Source organism: Nothobranchius furzeri, chromosome 14 (assembly GCF_043380555.1).
Source record: "Nothobranchius furzeri strain GRZ-AD chromosome 14, NfurGRZ-RIMD1, whole genome shotgun sequence".
Taxonomy (NCBI): Eukaryota; Metazoa; Chordata; class Actinopteri; order Cyprinodontiformes; family Nothobranchiidae; genus Nothobranchius; species Nothobranchius furzeri.
In genome coordinates, this window is record NC_091754.1 from 17,676,933 (window position 1) to 17,697,247 (window position 20,315).

A 20,315-nucleotide genomic window follows, 5' to 3' on the forward strand; every position below is an offset into this window, starting at 1 on the left:
AGCGGTGAGCTGCAGACAAGCCGCGCTCGGGAACTATTTGGTGGGTTAACCCCCCAATCCAACCCCTTAATGCCGAGTGTCAAGCAGGGAGGCATTGGGTACCATTTTTTTCAAAGTCTTTGGTATGACCCGACCAGGAATCAAACCGCTGATCTCCCAATCTCAGGGCGGACACTCTACCACTAGGCCACTGAGCTTTTAAAGATATCTTTCAACCAAGGAAATGTTTCTGCAAAGAACAACGACTTATTCTGGAGAATTCAGGGTTTATTTCTTTGTTTTTATCCAGAATAAACTACAGATCCACGTTGGTAACGGATTCTTTTACTTTGTACTTTTATTTTAGTTATTTCAACATTTACTAAGATTATTTTCATGTGGTTAGGACCTTTTGCCTTAAATAACTGACTTGACATTTTAATGCCGTTTAACAGAGAAACACCTCTGTGTAGATTGTATGACCATCTAAAATATCTAATAATAATTTATTAAATGGGATTCTATTTTGATATTGATTTAGTTCAGGGGTGTATTCCAAGGAGAGGGCCAACATTGTCCGTAGTCCTCACAGGCCACAAAAATGATTTTTTTTTTCCAGTTATTTCCAAAAATGTATATTATCCATCCATCCCTGGGTTGGGTCGTGGGGGCAGCAGCCAAAGCAGAGAGGCCCAGAGTTCCCTCTCCCCAGCCACTTGGACAGCTCCTCCGGGGGAATCCCAAGGCATTCCCTGGCCAGATGAGACACCAACTCCCCACCGTGTGTACTGGTTCTTACCTCGGATCTCCTCCTCGGTTGGACGTGATGAGAAAACCTCACCAGGGAGGCATACAGGAGACATCCGAGGCACCTCAACTGGCTTCTCTTGATATGGAGGAGCAGCGGATCTACTCCGAGCCCCTCCTGGATGACCGAGCTTCTCACCCCATCTCTAAGGGAGAGCCCAGACACCCTGAGAAGAAAACAAATTTCAACCACTTGTATCCAGAATCTCATTCTTTTGGTTGCTACCCAAAGCTCGTAGCACTACGAGGGTAGGAAGGAACGTAGATGTACCAGTAAATCAAGATCTTCGTCCACCAGCTCAGCTCTCTCTTCACCACGATAGACCGGTACAACACTCGCTTCCCTGCAGACGGCACCAATCTGCCTGTCGATCTTCCGCTCCATCTTTCCCTCACTCGTGAACAAGACCCCGAGATACTTAAACTCCTCCACATGAGACAAGACCTCATCCCTGACCTGGAGAAGGCATTCTACCCTTTACAACTCAAGACCATGGTCTTGGATTCAGAAGAGCTGATGTATTTTATGGCTACAGCTTTTTTTTTTTTTACTTCCCAAAATAGGTGCATAAATAGGCATATTAGTAAAAACAGAAACACAAAGTTCTACATCAACATCCTACTGGAGGGACAAAATACCATTCTAGAAGTGCAAGTGGAAGACGCTCTTTCTGACCTGATTAAGACAGGCTGCACGGTGGATCGGTTGACAGTCCTGTTGCGTTTTCCCCTCATGCATGCCCAAATACTCGCGTCTCCTCCCACAGGCCAAAAACGTGCATGTTAGGTTAATTCTCTGCGTTGTTTCTGTCTTGAGTTGTCTGCTACATAATTTAACACATTACAGAAAGCCAACTGGGGGTTTTGGAGATGAGGCAGAGCACGTCACTATTTGAGAGGCGCACTTAGTTGTGGCTAATACTGAAGTATCTGCAGACAGACACACTCTCTTTCCTTGGCCTTCAGAGAAAATTAGCTCAGAATACCAAACTTCCGCGCTTTAAAAAATATTTTGACTTTTTCAGACATGCCTCGGACATCCGAGAACAGAGCCAACGATTGAGCGGCTTCTGTGGGAGAAATTTGGACCAAACATGGTGTGTGTTTTTGTCAAGAAGGTGACATATCTGTAGAAGGGTTGCTAAGGTCTAAAACTAAACTCATCAGGTACAGTGAAGGTATTTTGGCCAAGAGTGAGATAATCTGTAATTGTAAATTTCATGCTGAGGTGAAAATTGGAAACATCAAATCCTCTCGAAGTGATGAATCCAACTTAAGGCGCCACAGAACTGAAAGTCATTCTTAAAATTCAAGTGGAAAATTGTTCAAATTTTTTACTTCAGCAGAAATACCGATCTGGTTGTAGTTACAGTTTAAAGTGCCACCTGGCCTGCAGCTGCCTTTTTCAGTTTTGCTGCAGGCTGCTCATCTGCTCTGACATCACTGATGCAGAGCGGAGACTCAGCCAGCAGCAGCCTCAGCACCGACTGCGGAGGCTGCTCCCACTGACCAGCAGCCTGACTCGGATCACATCAGATCAGCACAGCTGAATCACCATGGAGGATGAAGTTCCATCACAGCTGGTTCATTCTCTGGCGACCAGTTCAACTTTTAAACACTTCCCTGCCTCCCCTTCTTTCCAGCATTGTGCCTTAATCTCCTGGATCAAGAATAGCATCAAGAAGAAGGAGTGTGACTTTTTTCAGGCGGATGTCAGGTAGGTTGTCTGGGTTGGTTAGCTGACCTGGTTGTTGCTGAGCGATGTTGGAAGAATAATGCAAGGAAACTGTTAGAATTGCAGATTATTTTTTGAAATTTCTGCTGAGTCATAATGTGATTGAAGCTGAATATCCATCCATTTTCTGAACCCGCTTGTCCTTGTAGGGTCTTTTTGGGGAGGGTATGGTGCTGATGCTGAATATAAGCATTGTTGTAAATATTCATTATTAAAAATTATTTGCAAAAACTATTTTCGTGACCGATTTCATGAAGTGTGACATCTCAGAACGTTAGTCCTGTTAAGGTATTTTTGTGAAAAAATAATCAAATAAGGATTTTTGAGAAACAAATCAGCGCTTTTTAATTGTGTGTATATATTTTAGTAAAAATATGGCTGTAAAGACAAGATATGGAACATTTCCAGGCAAAACTGCTTAATCTGCACTTTGGAAATTGAATGGTGCATTTGCACACTGATGGATTTGTGATTAGATAAGATATTTTAATGATTTATCCTGTTTAACTCTTAGGGAGGACACATGCAAGTGTGGTTACTTGAAGACTGAGCATGCAGACAAAGCCATTAAGCCAGAGGATTACACAGGGGACACGTGGGACAGACACAAACACGTCCATGAAGTAACCACCGATGCGTTTGGGAACATCGTCTTTGGCGGTTTGGGGCATAAGATCAGCAAAGTAAATAAATTCTTGCTTCGTGCTTTAGTAATATTATGATTTAAATGCATGTCCTCATTGTTGTCTTCGTTTGTCCATTTCCAGTATGCACGAGTGTCCACAGATACCAACCCTGAACTGCTGTATAAGTTACTGACTGAACAGTGGGAACTTTCACCTCCCAACCTTCTCATCTCGGTCACTGGTGGAGCCAAAAACTTCTACCTGAAGGCTCGACTCAAAAATATGTTCCACAGAGGACTCATCAAAGTGGCTCAGACTACAGGTCAGCTAAGAAAATAGAAATCTTTTTGATGGAAATATTAAATATTTCTAGTAGATAAGGTCTAAGGGTTGATCCCTGTGGAACACCTTAGATAAAACAATGGAGATTTATGATTTTGTGGATGCATAAAGAGTTACTTGGCATATGCTACAGTTGTTTTGCTTACTCAGTGATATTTTCTTGTTTCCAGGTGCATGGATCATCACTGGTGGTACTAATACAGGTGTGATGAAGCATGTGGGGCAGGCTGTGAGAGATTATGGCCTGAGCTCATTGCAGGGCAAAGAGATAGTGGCTATTGGAGTGGCAACATGGGGAGTAATTCACAACAGGGATACTCTTGTGCATAGTGATGTAAGATACATACTTTTTCCTCACATTTGCATGTGGAAATATTAATGAGCTGATCCAAAAGTGGTGATTTTTTGCTTTTGTTTTTTTGCAGGGCTGTTTCCCCGCTCACTATTTAATGGACGTTAACGGCCAGGGCCGCCTGTCAAGCCTGGACAACAATCACACTCACTTTCTGCTGGTTGATGATGGAACACACGGCTGCTACGGAGTGGAGATTGAATTACGCACCAGTCTGGAGAAATGCATCGGCAGGAAGTCTCTTGGAAGTAAAGAAAATAATCTGCTGATCGTAGGCTGCATCTTAAAAGTGAACATTTCCACCATTTATTGATCGTATCTTTATTATTCCATGTTCAGACAGTGGTGGAACCATCCCGGCAGTGTGTGTTATTTTAGATGGAGGTCCAGGCACGCTGAATGTGAGTCATAGCATCCCTTATCCCTTTCTGTTTTGTTTCTACTTATCCATTTTCATGGGGGTGCCTTTTGTAAAGGTCAACAGTCAGAATTTAACAGCAATATTTTGGGTTATTTAACCTGCCAAAAAAGGGTACATTTTTCACCATGTCATTCATACAATTATAAATGTCACAGTTACTGAATATTTAGCAAATCAAACATTGAATTTGGAGCTAAATATTTATTTTGTAAACTAGACGTGTTGCTCCGATCTAATCATTTAGTGTGGATAAATATTTAATTTACGAAATTAAAAACTAACTAGTAGTGTCATGTTTTCAAACCCGAACACAGATGGATGGGAAAAATACATTGACATATAAATATTGGACAATGGGTTTCCATAGACTCCAATAACACGTTTTTGGCCTAAAATGGGAGGTGGCCACCACCGCCATTTTGACCGTGTTACAGGTTCCGTCAAGCCCAGATAATTCCACAAAAGGGAAGAGAGGTGGAGCTGAGGGTGGGGCTGTAAGGCTGGGATCAACTGACGACACCCGGTCGAACTAGCTACAAGCTAACCTGAAGCTAACCCAAAGCTAACGCGGAGGTGGGAGCTAAGCTAACGGAGGTAGCAACCTAGCTACAACCGGAGTTAACTGTGCACAACACCAGAGCTTCTGAGTCAGAGATACGCTGGGCTGACCGCTGGGTAAAACCGGGTGGAACACAGAGGTCTCCCGAAAGCTGCTGAAAGCCAGCAGCCCGCGCAGCAGATAGAAGCCGCGATCAGACAGAGGTGCGCTGAGCTGCGGGGAGGGGAGAACCGGGGGGAAAACATCGGTCTCCCGAGAGCTCCACAAGCCGATAGTCGGAACCCAGCTCCACCAACATGTTATATTTCAACCCATTTTCTAAAGTGCAGCATTATGTTAAATGCACTGGGTTTTACCCTATTACATTTAAATTTCATGGTTAAACAGTACATGTTAAAATCTAAGCTCAGCTCGGCAGTGACCTAAAATACATAAATATAATTTTACTTACCGAAATAAATGAAGTGGAGACTCCTTGGATGCTCTATTAGTGCAATTAATGCCACATCAAGTCATTTTGTCCAACAATTGCACAAAAAATATCCAAAGTCACGTGGGTCTGATGCTCATTAATTATACAGAATTTTAGGCTTTTAATACACTTAAACAGAAGTGAGAGAAAAATTCACCCCCCTCAGAGTTGTCATGAGTGTAAACTAGATCATTTAAACCAAAAACATGTTTTGGTACCAGGCTGTAAACATGTTTATTTCTGCTGTGAAATTGGTATTTTTAACATGGGAGTCAATGAGGATTTGCTCGCTTCTGACACCAGCCCCCAGCGGATGAGGGTGGAACTGCAATTTTTGGTACTTCTGGGTTGGCCTCAACTTTTGAGCCGCATTGTGGGGGCTTGGAAAAATAATATTTTATTTTGGAACAACGATAACTAAAGGCGCAAAGTCCAGTGGACTGGGAACGGAAATGCAACTTCTGGAGGGGAGAGCAGAGATAGGTGAGTCCTGGGAAGTAAGTCTAAACTGAATAGTGCAGAGTGAAGACTTACTGGGGTTGAGTGAGATTGGGGAGTGAGGGGAGGTAGTGAGCCGGGGTAGATCCAAGAGGGGAGTGTTCAGAGCTGGAGAGGGAGCGTGGGGTCGAGAGAGAGCGAGTCGTTCAGGACGGATGGATGATGAACGTTGCAGAGCGAGACGGTCCGGAGTCCTATGGAGTTGGGTGAGTAATCCTGATGTAACAAGAACCTGAGGAGGGTGAGCCAAAAGTATGAAAATCACACGAAACTAAAAATACACTGGAGTAACCCGAAAAAACCTGGAGACTAGAACAAGGGCTGGAAACTACCAAGCAGTAGTAATCATCCGGGGTCGAACTGTATTCGCCATCCCTCTTAAGTAGTCGACCCGCTGATTGGCAGATCAGGTGCAGCTGCCGCTCCCTCTCCTGCAAACGCACTCAGAGATATGTTGATGAAGAGAGAGTACTCACCCCGGCTCACGACAAGTAGCTCCAGAATATATTAAAATAAAAGCTAGATATTTAGTTTCCAAATTAAATATTAAGTATGCATGGTAGGTATTTAGGTCAGATTAAAGACTGATGGCAGAGAGGAAAATTATCTCAGCCTGTCCCAAACAAATTCTTGTTATCTGAATCTGACGCCCTGGTAGCCTTGAGCTGCAAGCAACTAAAAACCCCCATGAAGGAATGCAGACAGATGCTGTGAAAACCTGACCCCCCCCCCCCCCCCCGGTCTTTGGATTGGTGGACTTCAGCCGGGCGAGGTCATCAACTGTAGGAGTCAATGTACTCTTTGCTTCTCCCAAGATCTCCCTCCCACCTGTGACTGTTCAGTAGATGGCTGCTCTTGCTGGGGTAAATAGGGTCTCAGCCCCCACCCCCCCTCCCCACCCCCCGCCTTCCTATTGGAGTCTCATGTTATGTTGTGTTGTCTGAAGTCTGTTGCATATCTGTTGAGGTGTTGTTTTTTTTTTGCAGAGCAGAGCTGCCCTCCTGGTGGGAGGATAACTGTGAAGTGCTTTTTTTTCCCCTCCACCTGAACCAATCCTCATGTAACCCTCTTATCTCTATTGAGGTAGCGCGACTCGGGTTGCGAATGACCACAGTCACCAATTCTTGTCATGTGTCTTGCCCATGTATGTCTGATCTCTGAATTGTGTGTACTGAAACTCTAATTTGATTGGTTGGTTAAAATGAAATAAAATAAAAAATTTAGGGTAGCCTTAAATTTTTGTTTTCGGAAATGATTATTTAATTTGCAAACTAAATATTTTGTTCATAAATTTAATATTTAGTTTGAATCTAAATATTTGTTTTTTTAAACTAAATATTATGATCCAAGCTAAAAACTAGGGGCTGGGCTGGCCTAAATATTTACTTTACAAACTAAATATTTAGTTTGTAAAATCAACATTTAGCTTTTAAAAGACATTTTAGCTAGACAAAAAGGTTTGGTTTGCACACTAAATATTCAGTTGAGATCTGTAACATTTTATAATGTATGAATGACTTGATAAAAATATGACTTTAAAAACTTAACCCCATACCCAAAATAATGCTGTTAAACATTGACTGTTTGACTTTATAAATTGCACCCCATACATTTGTGTCTCCTCTCAGACCATCTACAACACCATGCTGAATGGCACACCATGTGTGATTCTGGAGAGCTCTGGGAGGATAGCAGATGTTATCGCTCAGGTGTCAGGACTTCCTTTGAGTCAGGTCACAATCGCTGTCATCGATCGGCTGGTGGAAAAGTTTTTTTGTTCAGAGTATGAAAAGCTCTCTGGCAAGATACTTGAATGGACCAAAAAGGTTTGTGTACCAGTTAATGTGAATATATTTAAGAGTAAAATCCAGGTAAATTTTTAAATCGAGTTTATTGTCCAGATTCAGGACATCATTAGTTTGCCTCATCTGCTGACAATCTTCAGTGTAAGTGAGGACAATCATGGGAATTTGGACGTGGCCATTCTTCAAGCACTTCTCAAAGGTGACCCTGAAAATCTTTGACTTATCTTAATCCAACACAGATGGAGCATTTGAGTATGAGGATGGAAAGATGCAATACAAAATCCAAGATGACATGGTGCGGTATCAAATGCACCAAGATTGAAAACCTTCCACAGAATATCTGACACTAATGGACACATGCAGTTGAAAACAATAAGGAAGCCCAATCTATTTAGAAACATGCAATGCTTCTTCAGAGCACACCCAGCCCCATTAAAACCCATAAACATCAAGCCTAATGTATAATGTGTACCAAAGGCTGCATGTACTAAAATGTGTGTGTCCGCCTGATAGAATATCAGGTTTAGTTTGTGGTGATTTCTCATTCTTGCTCATTCAACACTTTGCTTTGGATATTTTGTCTATAACGTTAATTATGAAGAATAAAAATACATGCCAGGATTTCCATCTGAACATCATGAGTAATGCATTTAGCTGTTCTTATTGTCCGAAATGTTTATTTCTAGCTAAAAAAATAAATAAACAAACAAAATGCCAAATCAGGCCCTTTCCTGGTCCAGATTAAATATGATTTGAATATTTTTTTATCACACTAAACAAAAAGATTGTAAAAAGATGTGTTTTTTTTTTTTGTTTGTTTGTTTGTTTTTTCCATTTTCCATTTTTTCCATTTTCCATGGTTTGGTGGATTTTGGTTTTTTGGTGACTTGTACCATTTTGTTTGTTTTAATGTAGGTTTTGTGTTAGATTTAGTAAACAAGTAAAAATTACTTGTATAAAGGGGTAGGGACATAAGTTTCCACTTCAGCCTACTCCTTTTCAAACAGAGAAGAAGGGATGATGATATGTATTTTTTCTGTTTGTGGTATTTTTAAAAAAATTATGTATGTTTTCTTTGTTTGAAATAAACTGAACTAAAAAAAACAGGCAATATAATCAATGTACAGTACATGTTTTACTAACTAAATATTTTATTTACTAACTAAATATTTCGTTTAACTAAATATTTAGAATGTTTATTTGCAGAATACATATTTAAAAAATTTAGTTTGTAATCTAAGTATTTAGTTTACAAACTATTTTTTTACCCTCCACTCAGCTTCGAGGAGCAGTAAGTCACGAGGAATCGAGAGCTGGAAGAGACAGCTGGAGTTGGCTATAGCCTGGAACAGGGTGGACATCGCTGAGGCAGAGATATTCACAGAGGAAAGCCAGTGGAAGGTGGGTTTCCTAACTAAATATTGATACTATCAAATGCTTTCAGATTATTTAATTGTATTATATTTTTTTTAGTTCAGTGACCTCAACTGGGCCATGTTCTCAGCCCTAGTGGGCAACAAGCCCCAGTTTGTGAGTCTGCTGCTGGAGAATGGCGTGTGTCTAAGGGATTTCCTGCAGGATGAAGAAACTTTAGTTAAACTCTACAGACAAATGCCAAACTGCCTCTTCCTGCACAAACTGGCCCAGAGGGTTAGGAAATGTCATCGCTCGAAGGGGCAAGGATTGGGCAAAGGACAAAGCGGTCACACAGGAAGAGGAGAGCTAATCTCCTTGACTCACGTCTCTGAGGAGGTGCGCCACCTGCTGGGCAAATTCACCCAAAACATCTATCCTCCCTCCACCTTAACATACCAGCTGAACCTATCCGTAGGGGACACGTCAGAGTCGGTGAGTATGCTTGAACAGCTGTTTTACTGTGTTTCGATAAATCTGATGAACATTCTGTGGTTTTAGAATCACCCAATTTTTTGTCAATTCAAACTATTTTTACACACTGTCAAGCTACCCCACCTCACCCATGGTTGCAGATTTTTATGTCATCTCTTTTTTTTTCTTTCTTTCAGTTGAGTAAAGGTCAGACATCTTCCCAGGCTCCTCTCAAAGAAGATGGAGCTGAACCTCAAAGGGATGCTGGCAGAGACCTTTTTCTTTGGGCTGTGGTCCAGAACAACAAGGAACTGGCTGAAATTGCCTGGGAGCAGGTGAAGAAAACTCGTGCGCTGAATAAAATAAAAGAAGTAGTTCTTTTAATTTATTTATGGCTGATGCCTTTCTGTGTTTCAATAGTGCAGAGACTGCATTTCAGCTGCTCTGGCTGCCAGCATGATCCTAAAGAGTTTGGCAAAAGAAGAAACCGATGCAGACGAGGCGCAAGAGATGCTCAGACTCGCCAGTCATTATGAAGAATGTGCAATTGGTATGAGGCAGGAATTAAAAAAAAGGCTTTTCTTAGAGTATGCATATTTTATCAATATGACATTTGTCCCAGGTGTGTTCGGTGAATGCCATGACAACAACGAGGAGCGAGCTCGGAAGCTGTTGGTCAGGGTGTCACCGTCTTGGGGTGGAACCACGTGCCTGAGGCTGGCATTGGAGGCTGATAACAAAAGCTTTGTAGCTCAGTCAGGTGTTCAGGTGAGGTTTTAGGATACAGGTGCAAAATCTTCAATAAACTAGCCTGTTCTGACAAAAATGCTCATCTTTCAGGCCCTTCTAAATCAAATTTGGTGCGGGGAGCTCTCGGTTGACAACCCTGTGTGGAGAGTGTTGATCTGCATGATCTTCTTTCCTCTGATCTGCACAGGATTTCTCATTTTCAGGTTGATTTCCTAAATTACCCCACAAATCAACACTCGGGGCATGTCAGAATTACAAGCCTGCATCCCAGGAATTGAGCTAGTACGCAAAAAGTTTAAAATGCATTTAACATTTTGGTGCATTCATGTTGTCCTTTTGTGACTCTCTGCAGACGTGATGAACTCATCCAGAGACAACATGAGAAGACTGAAGAGATAAAAACAATGGAAACAATGAAAGGAAGCAGATTCAGGACAAGCCGTGTCAGCTTGTGTGTACACAATTTATGCTTCTTGTGTTTTTTAATTCCTCATACTGTTCATGCAAAATGAAAGTATCCTGGTATAACTACAGGCAGCAGGAAGTGAAGCCCCTAGGCAGCTGGTCCAGACTGGAGAGCTTCTACAATTCCACACAGGTCAAGTTTTACTGGAAGATCGTTTCTTACGTCGCCTTCCTCTGCCTGTTTGCTCTGGTGCTCATGATCGACTTCCAGAGGACCCCCTCTCCTGGAGAGCTGCTGCTCTACATCTGGCTGTTCACTCTGGTGTGTGAGGAGGTCAGACAGGTGGGTGGGACGGCCTCATTGGATGCTGTTTTGTGTTTGAAGTTGATTACAAAAAACAAACAAACATGAAAGCTGAAATCTCTTTTCCCTCTCAGCTGTTCCACGATCCTGATGGATTTGGGTTTCGTAAGAAATCCAGAATGTACATCGATGACCTCTGGAACATTTTGGACGTGCTGTCAATCATCCTTTTTTGTTTGGGCGTTGCATTCAGGTATCGTTTCTGTTTCTCAGACAAAACTCTTTGAAACTTTGTCATCTGTGACTCACTTAGTGTTCATTTCTTCATCAGGTTGACCTCTAAGCTGTTCCACGAGGGTAAAATCATCCTCTGCATCGACTTTATGGTCTTCTGCCTCCGACTCATGGCCATCTTCACTATCAGTCGAACGCTGGGACCCAAATTAATCATAGTGAAAAAGATGGTGAGCAAACTTGCTAATATAAAGACTTTTTGGTGAGATCTTTTTAGCATGTGTTAAAAAATGGGTTTTACATGTTTGTGTTTGTTTTTCTTGCTTGTGACTGACGTGGTTTTGTCCTCCAGATGATGGACATGTTCTTCTTCATGTTTCTGCTGAGTATCTGGGTGGTGGCGTATGGTGTTGCCAAACAAGGCATCCTCATCGACAACGACAATCGTCTGGAATGGATCGTCCGCGGAGCTATTTACGAGCCATACCTCATCATATTTGGGAATTTCCCTCAAAATATTGACAGTGAGTGGAGATTAAATAAAAACGTGATGAATATTAGTTTTCATGTGTGCACACGAAGATATTTGTAAAGGTTTCGGTTCTAGTTTTGGTGTTTTGTCATTTACAGATGCTGAACTTGACTTAAATTTGTGCAGCGTGAACGGGACAGATCCTCTGAAGCCAAAGTGTCCTCTGCTGAAGGACAACCAAATCCCGGTCTTGTCCGAGTGGCTTACCATCGTCATGCTTTGTGTTTATTTGCTCGTTGCAAACATACTGCTGCTCAACCTGCTCATTGCCATCTTTAAGTGTGTATTTACTCAAATTGTTTTCATTCCCCTCATTGTTTTTGTGTTTCTTAACCTTGCTTCTGCACAGCTTTACGTTCCAGGAAGTCCAGGATGACACGGACAGAATCTGGAAGTTTCAAAGATATGAGCTAATTAAAGAGTATCACAGTCATCCGGCCGCTCCGCCCCCTTTTATCATCCTCAGTCACGTCTGGCTCTTCATCAGGACGATGGTGCTGCGGAGGCCTCCCATCAAATACAAAGAGTTCAGTAAGTCTCACTGTCATGTCTGAAAACGTGTAATTCATTAGATGCTGTACCTGATGGTTGGTGATGTTTGATCGGTTGCCATGGAGGTGGTGGCACGCATGGGAAACAGTCAGAATATAATCACAACATTTTGGGTAATTTAAATTGTCATCAGACATAAAAAAGGGGGTTTAAAGTCCGATTTTCACCATGTCATTCTTACAGTTATAAATGTCACATTTCCCAACTAAACATTTAGTTAGCGAGCTAAGTATTTCATTTTGAGTTAAATGTTCAGTTTACAACTATATATATATATATTGGGGCAGCAGTAGTTCAGGTGGTAGAGCGGGTTGCCTCATTATCGGAGGGTCATGGGTTCGATTCCAGCTCCCGCCAGGGGTATCCTGCTGTTGTGTCCTTGGGCAAGACACTTCACCCAACTTGCCTGTGTTAGTGGTGGTCAGAGGGGCCGACGGCGCCAAATGGCAGCCTCGCCTCTGTCAAACCTCCCCAGGGCGGCTGTGGCTACAAGTAGCTTACCATCACTAGCAGTGTGTGAATGTGAGAGTGTGTGAAAGCGTCTTTGGATGTCTAGAAAAGTGCTATATAAGTTCAATGCATTATATATATATATATATATATATATATATATATGAAATGTTTACTAAATTTTCAGGTCAGAACTGAATATTTAGTTTACAAGCATCATATTTGATTTTCAAACTAAATATTTTTGCTCAAATCTGAGTATTTAGTTTTGATCAAAAAGTTAATTTAGTTCACAAACAAAATATTTGGCTCCAAATAAAATATTTAGTTTGCAAACAAATATTTAGATATTTTGGTCAGATCTAAATATTCAGGTCGGACTCAAATATTGTTTTTTTTTTCTTAGTAATTATTTAATTTGCAAACTAAATGTTTTTGTTTGTATCAAAACATTTAGCCTGTAAAATAAATGCTTAGCTCCAAAATAAGTTAAATCAATCCGTTTGCAAACTATTTAGTTGAGAAATGTAACATTTATGAATGTTTTAATAACATGGTGAAGATGTGACTTTGGAAAATTAACCCAGAATATTTTTTTCTCTTATGCTAATTAACCCAAAATATTGCTGTTAAAATCTGACTGTCTAGCTATACAAACGGCACCCCATGCATACTTAAATTATCATCTGACTGATTTAATGGGATGATGGTTTTCTGTTTGTGTCCCTAGTGAAGTAAAATCTAAGATAAGCAGTAATAATAACGGTTTTTCAGAGAACGAGCTTCCTCAGATGGAGGAAGAGGAGCTGTTGTCCTGGGAGGCCTTGATGAAGGACAGATATCTGCTGTCTGCACAGCAAAAGCAGAGCCAATGCATGGAGAGACGCATTCTGGATACAGCCCAAAAGTGAAATCCTATCTTCTGTTTGGGTCTTCATCACTATTTTTTGTTTTGGATGGATCATCGAGGTTTTGTGTAATTGTAATTAATATATTTGATGTATTGCTGCTTTTTCCTGAGGGTTACCGTCCTAACTGAGCAGCTAGAGAGGGAAGAGGAAACCAGCTCCGCTGCAGTGCTGAAGAGACTCACCAGACTAGAGGAGCAGGTTATCACCTAATTCTTTTTGGCTTCCTAATTTTGTAATGAATGCATGGCACACTTCTTAGTGCACTCAAGTGGATTGATTACGGTAAAGGGATCTAACCTCCTTTGCTTTTTCTCACCTAGTCAAGCAAAACTCTGCAGTTGATTATGGATAATCTGAAATCTCAGGGTGCTTCTGCAAAAGAAACACAACCACCGAGTCAGTAAACCAACTCTTCACAATCACGTGAACTCATTATTGGTACATCGCATCTCCAGTTCTTTGCTCTCTTTTCTCCTCTCTCCCACAGCCTCGACTGGAACAGACGGAAATCTCGACTCTTTAACAAACACATCAGAGATAGAAAAGCGTTTCCATGTGAAAGCCCGTCAGTTTCGCTACCCAGACAGCAAAATCACACGCTTTCCTGTGCCTGAAGAGAAAGTACCATGGGAGGTACTGAACTATATTGTCATCTATGGGTGTCAATTGGCAAGAATCCCCAGACGATGGTTTTTATTTTTAAGACTGACTTTGATTGGAAAGTCGGGCCAGACACTTCCAAATCATATCCAGTTATCTTGTTCAGTCAGAATAAAGGCGGTAAAAACTGCTGCCACCTAGCAGTCGGAGGTCAAATTGCATCACACAAAAGAATACAGTACATGTTTGCATGTAAATTTTCAATAAAAAATATATACACTGCTTTCAAATATCAATTCAGTATCAGAAGACAAAATATCGTGATGTTTGTGTATATTTATATTTTCTTACATCCCTACTCTCAGACTGGGTAGGCCTATCAGGATCTGCTCTGGAGTGGTTCTCCTCTTATCTCTCTGAGCGCTCCTTTTCTGTGGCCGTCTCCAAGTTTAGGTCCTCCACCACCTCTCTTACCCATGGTGTCCCACAAGGTTCTTTGCTGGGGCCTCTGCTCTTCCTCTTCTATCTGCTTCCTCTTCAGCACATCCTGAGCTCCTTCAAAGGAATCTCCTACCATCTTTATGCAGATGACATCCAGCTGTACATCTCCTTTAAGCCCCATGAGATGTCTAAGCTGCAGCTGTTATACACCTGCTTAGACTCTATCAAAACCTGGATGGCTGGGAGCTTTCTTCAGCGGAATGAAGATAAGACTGAGATCCTCATCTGTGCCCCAGACAAGCTGGTTCCCAAAGTCAGAGACTCTCTTGGTCAGCTTGCTTCCCACACCAAACCTTCTGTCAGGAATCTTGGTGTGACCTTTGACCCAGCTCTCACCCTGGATTCTCATGTCAGTTCTCTTGTTCGCTCTTCCTTCTTCCATCTCAGGAACGTTGCTAAGATGAGTCCCATTCTGTCCCGCTCTGAACTTGAGACAGTTCTCCACACCTTCATCTCCTCACGCTTAGACTACTGTAACTCTCTTTTCACGTGTCTGAGCAGAACCTCCCTGAACTGTCTACAGGTGGTTCAGAATGCCTGTGCTCGGCTTCTGACCAAGTCCTCCAAACACACCCACATCACCCCGCTTCTCCCCCAGCTTCACTGGCTGCCTGTCAACTTCAGGGTTCATTTCAAGATCCTGGTTCTGGTCTATAGGGCCTTACAAGGACAAGCACCATCTTACATTGGTGATCTTCTTAGTCCCTACACCCCCAGCAGGTCCCTGAGGTCCAGTGATCAAAGCCTACTAGTTGTGCAGCGCACCAGGCTAAAGACCAAAGGTGACAGATCATTTGTTGCTGTGGCCCCCAGACTCTGGAACTCTCTCGCCCTGAGCCTGAGATCAGTGGACTCAGTGGTCTCCTTTAAAAAGAAGCTGAAGACTCACTTGTTCAAACTGGCTTTTGTATGACCTTCTTCACCACTCTCTCTTTATTCTGCTCTCCCCACCTATCCCACCTTCCTCAGGATCCACTGATTTCCCTCTTTCCTGTTCTCTCTCTTTCTTAACATTTTTCATCACAATTGCCTATTTTTGCTCATTTTAAATATATTTTTAAACATTTTCTAAATGTGTTTTTACATTTTTTGCTTTTGTGAAGCGCCTCGTGATTTTTATCTTGAGAGGCGCTATAGAAATGATATTTTCTTCTTCTTCTTCTTCTTCTTCTTCTTCTTCTTCTCTTTTTTCCCATTTTGCTTTCAGAAAGGTAGACCTTGCTGTAACACACAAAGTGGTTTTAATCAATAATTTAAACTGTTTAATGCACAATATGGCTAAATCTGGAATGAAAATGAGTAAAAAAGCAACCAAAGTTTAAATGTTTTTATGATTTTGTTTTATCAGGTCAGCTTCCCTTCATACATGCCACCTTATTATGATTGCAAAGAAGACGGCTGTGACATTGATGGGTAAGTTTTGACACCAGAACCCGTTTTACTGCCTCTTCGTTTTTCTGCCTCGACTTTTTACACGTTCCTTTTCTTCACAGATCAGAAGCCTTAGAGAAATACAGGTGAGTAAAAAAAAAACAAGGTGACATCAAATGATGATTAAACTTTCAGTGACATGTCTTAATGTTTGTGGGATTGTTTCTTCATTAGAAACCCAGAAGGGAGGACGGGGATCAGGGGACGTGGTGCACTCAGTCGTCTTGGCCCAAACCGGAACTTGGACCTTGTGCTGACCCGGTAGGTCACCTGGTGGTTTTTATCTTAAAAATTGGCATCTTGGAGGAGATTTAAGAATTTGAACATGGATTTTCAGTTGGAGAGACAGTGAGAGGTCTGTGTTGGAGTTCCTGGGGGTTTGGGGTGAGAGTCGAGGATTTTTAGTTCTCCCTGGGGTGAGTGCTTTTCTCTCCTCAACTTTCTTCATTTGATCTCTTGTCAAACATGATTTGTTTGTATTTTTATAATGTTTAAACCCTCAGGGACTTGCTGACTCTGCTGAACACCTGCCAGCACCTCTCAAGAAAACCCTGGGAGACAAGATTTATGAAACGCTCAATGCAAAATTATCAGAGGGAATTAAGGTGTTGGTCAACATTTGATCATTTCAGCTTCACTATGAAACACACACACACACACACACACACACACGCACACGCACACGCACACACACACACACACGTACACTTAATTAATTTGAAGCCATTAAGTTGAACCTGCTGCTGTGTTTCAGGTGTTTGAAGGTTACGTAGATGACTGCAGGAACACGGATAACGCCTGGGTGGAAACCACCGTCCTGAACATTCACCTACCTCGAACAAGTGAAGTGATGGTGGACATCAAAAATATGGTAATGTCTTCTTATTTCTGTAAAAACATAAACACAGCTTCAAATAAACTCTGCATTTATTATTTTTCCCAGTCCGTGAGCAGCCACGGCTCCCTCCAGTGGCAGGAGGTCAGCAGCAGAACCAGACTCGACTCAAACCAAAACGACTCGCTGAAGAAGGTGGCAGCTCTTCATAAGAGGCCGTTTTGATGTTCAACTCGCCCCCGCCTCTCTTTCAAATTATTTGTATGCATTATGATGCTAGTTTGTAACAGCTGTCATCTCCAGGCCTTTCACAAGGACAACAATCATCAGGTCATCTTAATCTGCCAGTGTGGCATTTTACTGCCACTTATATCAATGCATGGGGTTGCACTCAAAACTATTTATAAAAAAAACGCAGAATAAAGCCATAATGCTGCTGTGGAGGACCCAAGCTTTTACTAACACACTGCAGCTGCAAATATCTTGTAACTCTGCACTCTTTCTCTAATATAATTCATTTCTGAGTCATTTTTTTATTCTTTAAAAACAATAAATGTGTTTGTGGAATCAGAATAGAAGTAAGGTGAGAAAAAGTCTCATGGTAAATGACGCATGTGTCAATGTTGAGTTTCAAATGTTTGATGATGATGATGTCACCTTCACTCGTGGGAAACTGCCTACGTGGCTTTTTAAATCTTACAATTGAACACAACTAAAAGAGTCTATGATGTTAATAGACAGACATTCAGATATATTTCTGGGAGGGCAAGAACACTAGGCACTTGTGTGACAGTTTATTCTGCACTTAAGAACCACATAAAAATAACACTCAATGCAGCCAAATAAAAATGTATGAAACTTTTTTGAGGACGTGTTTTGCAAAACTCACCTTTTTCATCCTTTTCTTTGGCCATGCGGTTCTCTACTGCCGCTACAAACAATCTAAACATGAAAAAACCCTGTCCATCTGTTCTCTTTCAGTTTGGGGTTTTAGAACCTAACGTATGTTCTTAAAACAAGCATTTGAAAAAGTCCTCATTTGTGATTTCACAAACAAAAAAGTACAATAAAACCACCTCTCACGTGCAAGAGAGAGCTGCTGCTGGAGGAGGCTTCTCAGCTTTTTCTGCCAATCAAGGGGTGGGTAGGCATGACCAGCTCCAGTTTGTTTTCTTAAAGAGCAAGTCACCCCTTACAAGACGCGTACTTCACTCCCACTTCATGTTTGAACAATGCAACAAATGCTGTTGCCTAGCAGACCGAGAGGGTGGAGCCACTAACAAATACACACACTCATGACATTGTGACATCATAATGTACCATTTTACATCATAGCTTACCTCTTAGCCAATAGCGGTGGCAGATTTAAATTCAAATGCAATGAAGAGTTTTTACCTGACAACGGCACAACACTGACAGTTTCAGGCAGAAAATAAAAATTTTAACTAAAATGCACTAAAGTGCAAAACTATTGACTACATGAGTCTGCAGCACGATTAGACATGCATTTATATAGTTTATCAGAAAACAATTGTTGATTTGGGGGTGACTTGCTCTTTAAAGTGACAGAGACCTGAAACAGCTCATTCTGGAAGGCACTGAAAATGTGAGAAGTACTTTGTGCAAATAACTTAATGAACATTCATTTAGAAGACCATAGGAGTGTTATTTTAAAAAAAGTCACAACATGCCCACTTTAAACAAATAAGAGGGGTCTTGTTGACGAGTGAGGGAAAGCTGCAGCACGACATCGATAGGTGGATTGGTGCTGCGTCTGCAGTGATGTCAGCTAACACAAACAACTGAATGAATGTCCAACACTGTGAAGTATGTTGCAAAAACTCTTCCATTAACATTATTAATCTATTAATCATAGATAAGGCTCAGTTTAGCTATAAATACTTGCAATGGTATGCACTACTTTATTCTAAATATGTTTTATTTTATTTTATTTAAACTTTATTTCACCAGGCTAAACAGATTAAGAACAGACTTCAACTGTGGCTGGCCTCTGCTGAAGGACAACCAAATACCGGCAATGCCTTTTGTGTGAAAAGGAAAGAGGACTATACCGTAAAACAATTTAAAGCTGCATGAATTAGACAAAATAAAAATAAATAAAACATGAATACACACACAAAAACGCGATTTATAGAAGAAGATAGAAATGGCTATAAAATAGTTGGAAGTCAGTCTGTGACAACAGCAGATATCTTTAAAATGCTCCATGATCCCAGCTTGGAAAGCTGCCTTTAAGATGAATTAGTTCAATTTTTATTTTATTTTTATTTTTTTGTAGGTCGTTCCAGTCTCTACAACTTTCACTCTTAAAACTTGAAAAAAGAAACTTTTGATTAATTTTGTAATTTCCTGTTCAGATTGCCTTTTATTTAACCAAAGTGTCAACAATAAAATGACTTAACTGCTTCATGTTTTTGTCATGTGGGATTTAGTTCAGTTTCGGAGCTGCCTCCTCGGGCTCTGATTGGTTGAGGAGAGGTGGCCGGACTCATGGAGCAGTATCGGCTTCACTCCTCCGTCTGTTGTCCCTCCTTCACTTTAATATTTATTCTAATAAACAGCAGGACTCCCGCGCAGCTTAACAGGCAACAACAACAACAATAATAATAATAATAATAATAATAATAATATACTCATTCGAGTCATTATGAGGTTTATATTGAGACTTTGCAAAGATGTTTACAAAGTGAAGATGCATATACTAAAAATAAAAAAATAAATACATAAACAAACAAATAAATAAATGAAAATGTCACTGTTTAGATTTTCTTACTATTATCAATCGTCCTTTACCAGCAGGGCAGAACGGCTATTTTTATCCACAGCTGTAAAGAGAGCTAAATAATAAAGAGTTCCCACTCTGCTTTTTTATGATACAACCTTAGCAAGTCACTGCCTCATTTTCTTCTAATAAAATCAATTAATGTGTAAATTATTTATATTTTTGCATTTGTTTATGTATTTTTTACAACCATTTCAACAAAAAGCAGTATCCCAGAGAAAATATCCATATTCTTTTTGCAGTTTTTACATTTTTCTTCATAATTTGATGACTTAATAATGGACACAAAATGGTGATTTTTCAAAAATTGTTAGCAAAAGTCTCATAATGATGTTTCTGAAGGAGGAAAAACAGAATTCTGATTTTAATGTTTCATCTCAGAAAAAAAGTCTGAATTTTGAATTGTTTTCTAAGAATCCTCTCGTTATTCTGAAATATCTGTAGATAAGTACAGTTCTGTACATTCTCTGTTTTAGATGTAAACAATACTGTTCTGTAATTCTATTCTCAAAAATCATGAATGTCTTTATTTTATTATTATTATTATTATTATTATTATTGTAAGTCCTGTAACAGTTGTAGCA

At 40.8% G+C, this 20,315-nt stretch overlaps 1 protein-coding gene across 1 annotated transcript; it reads left to right on the plus strand.

Annotated features, from left to right (window-relative positions):
* Nucleotides 1-6: 6 nt before the first annotated feature.
* On the plus strand, nucleotides 7-19,358 carry trpm2 (transient receptor potential cation channel, subfamily M, member 2). Its single transcript, XM_015966677.3, has 32 exons — nucleotides 7-2,503; nucleotides 3,036-3,204; nucleotides 3,289-3,469; nucleotides 3,660-3,823; nucleotides 3,915-4,089; nucleotides 4,181-4,242; nucleotides 7,420-7,617; nucleotides 7,693-7,795; nucleotides 8,876-8,997; nucleotides 9,070-9,444; nucleotides 9,621-9,758; nucleotides 9,844-9,973; nucleotides 10,046-10,191; nucleotides 10,264-10,376; nucleotides 10,526-10,624; nucleotides 10,708-10,921; nucleotides 11,017-11,135; nucleotides 11,214-11,346; nucleotides 11,469-11,640; nucleotides 11,747-11,927; nucleotides 11,998-12,179; nucleotides 13,425-13,557; nucleotides 13,672-13,759; nucleotides 13,882-13,957; nucleotides 14,049-14,194; nucleotides 16,011-16,075; nucleotides 16,156-16,179; nucleotides 16,268-16,354; nucleotides 16,431-16,509; nucleotides 16,597-16,698; nucleotides 16,848-16,964; nucleotides 17,037-19,358. The coding sequence occupies exons 1-32, from the start codon at nucleotides 2,343-2,345 to the stop codon at nucleotides 17,151-17,153; spliced, it is 4,371 nt and encodes a 1,456-aa protein (XP_015822163.1). The 5' UTR covers nucleotides 7-2,342; the 3' UTR covers nucleotides 17,154-19,358.
* The last annotated feature ends 957 nt before the right edge of the window (nucleotides 19,359-20,315 follow it).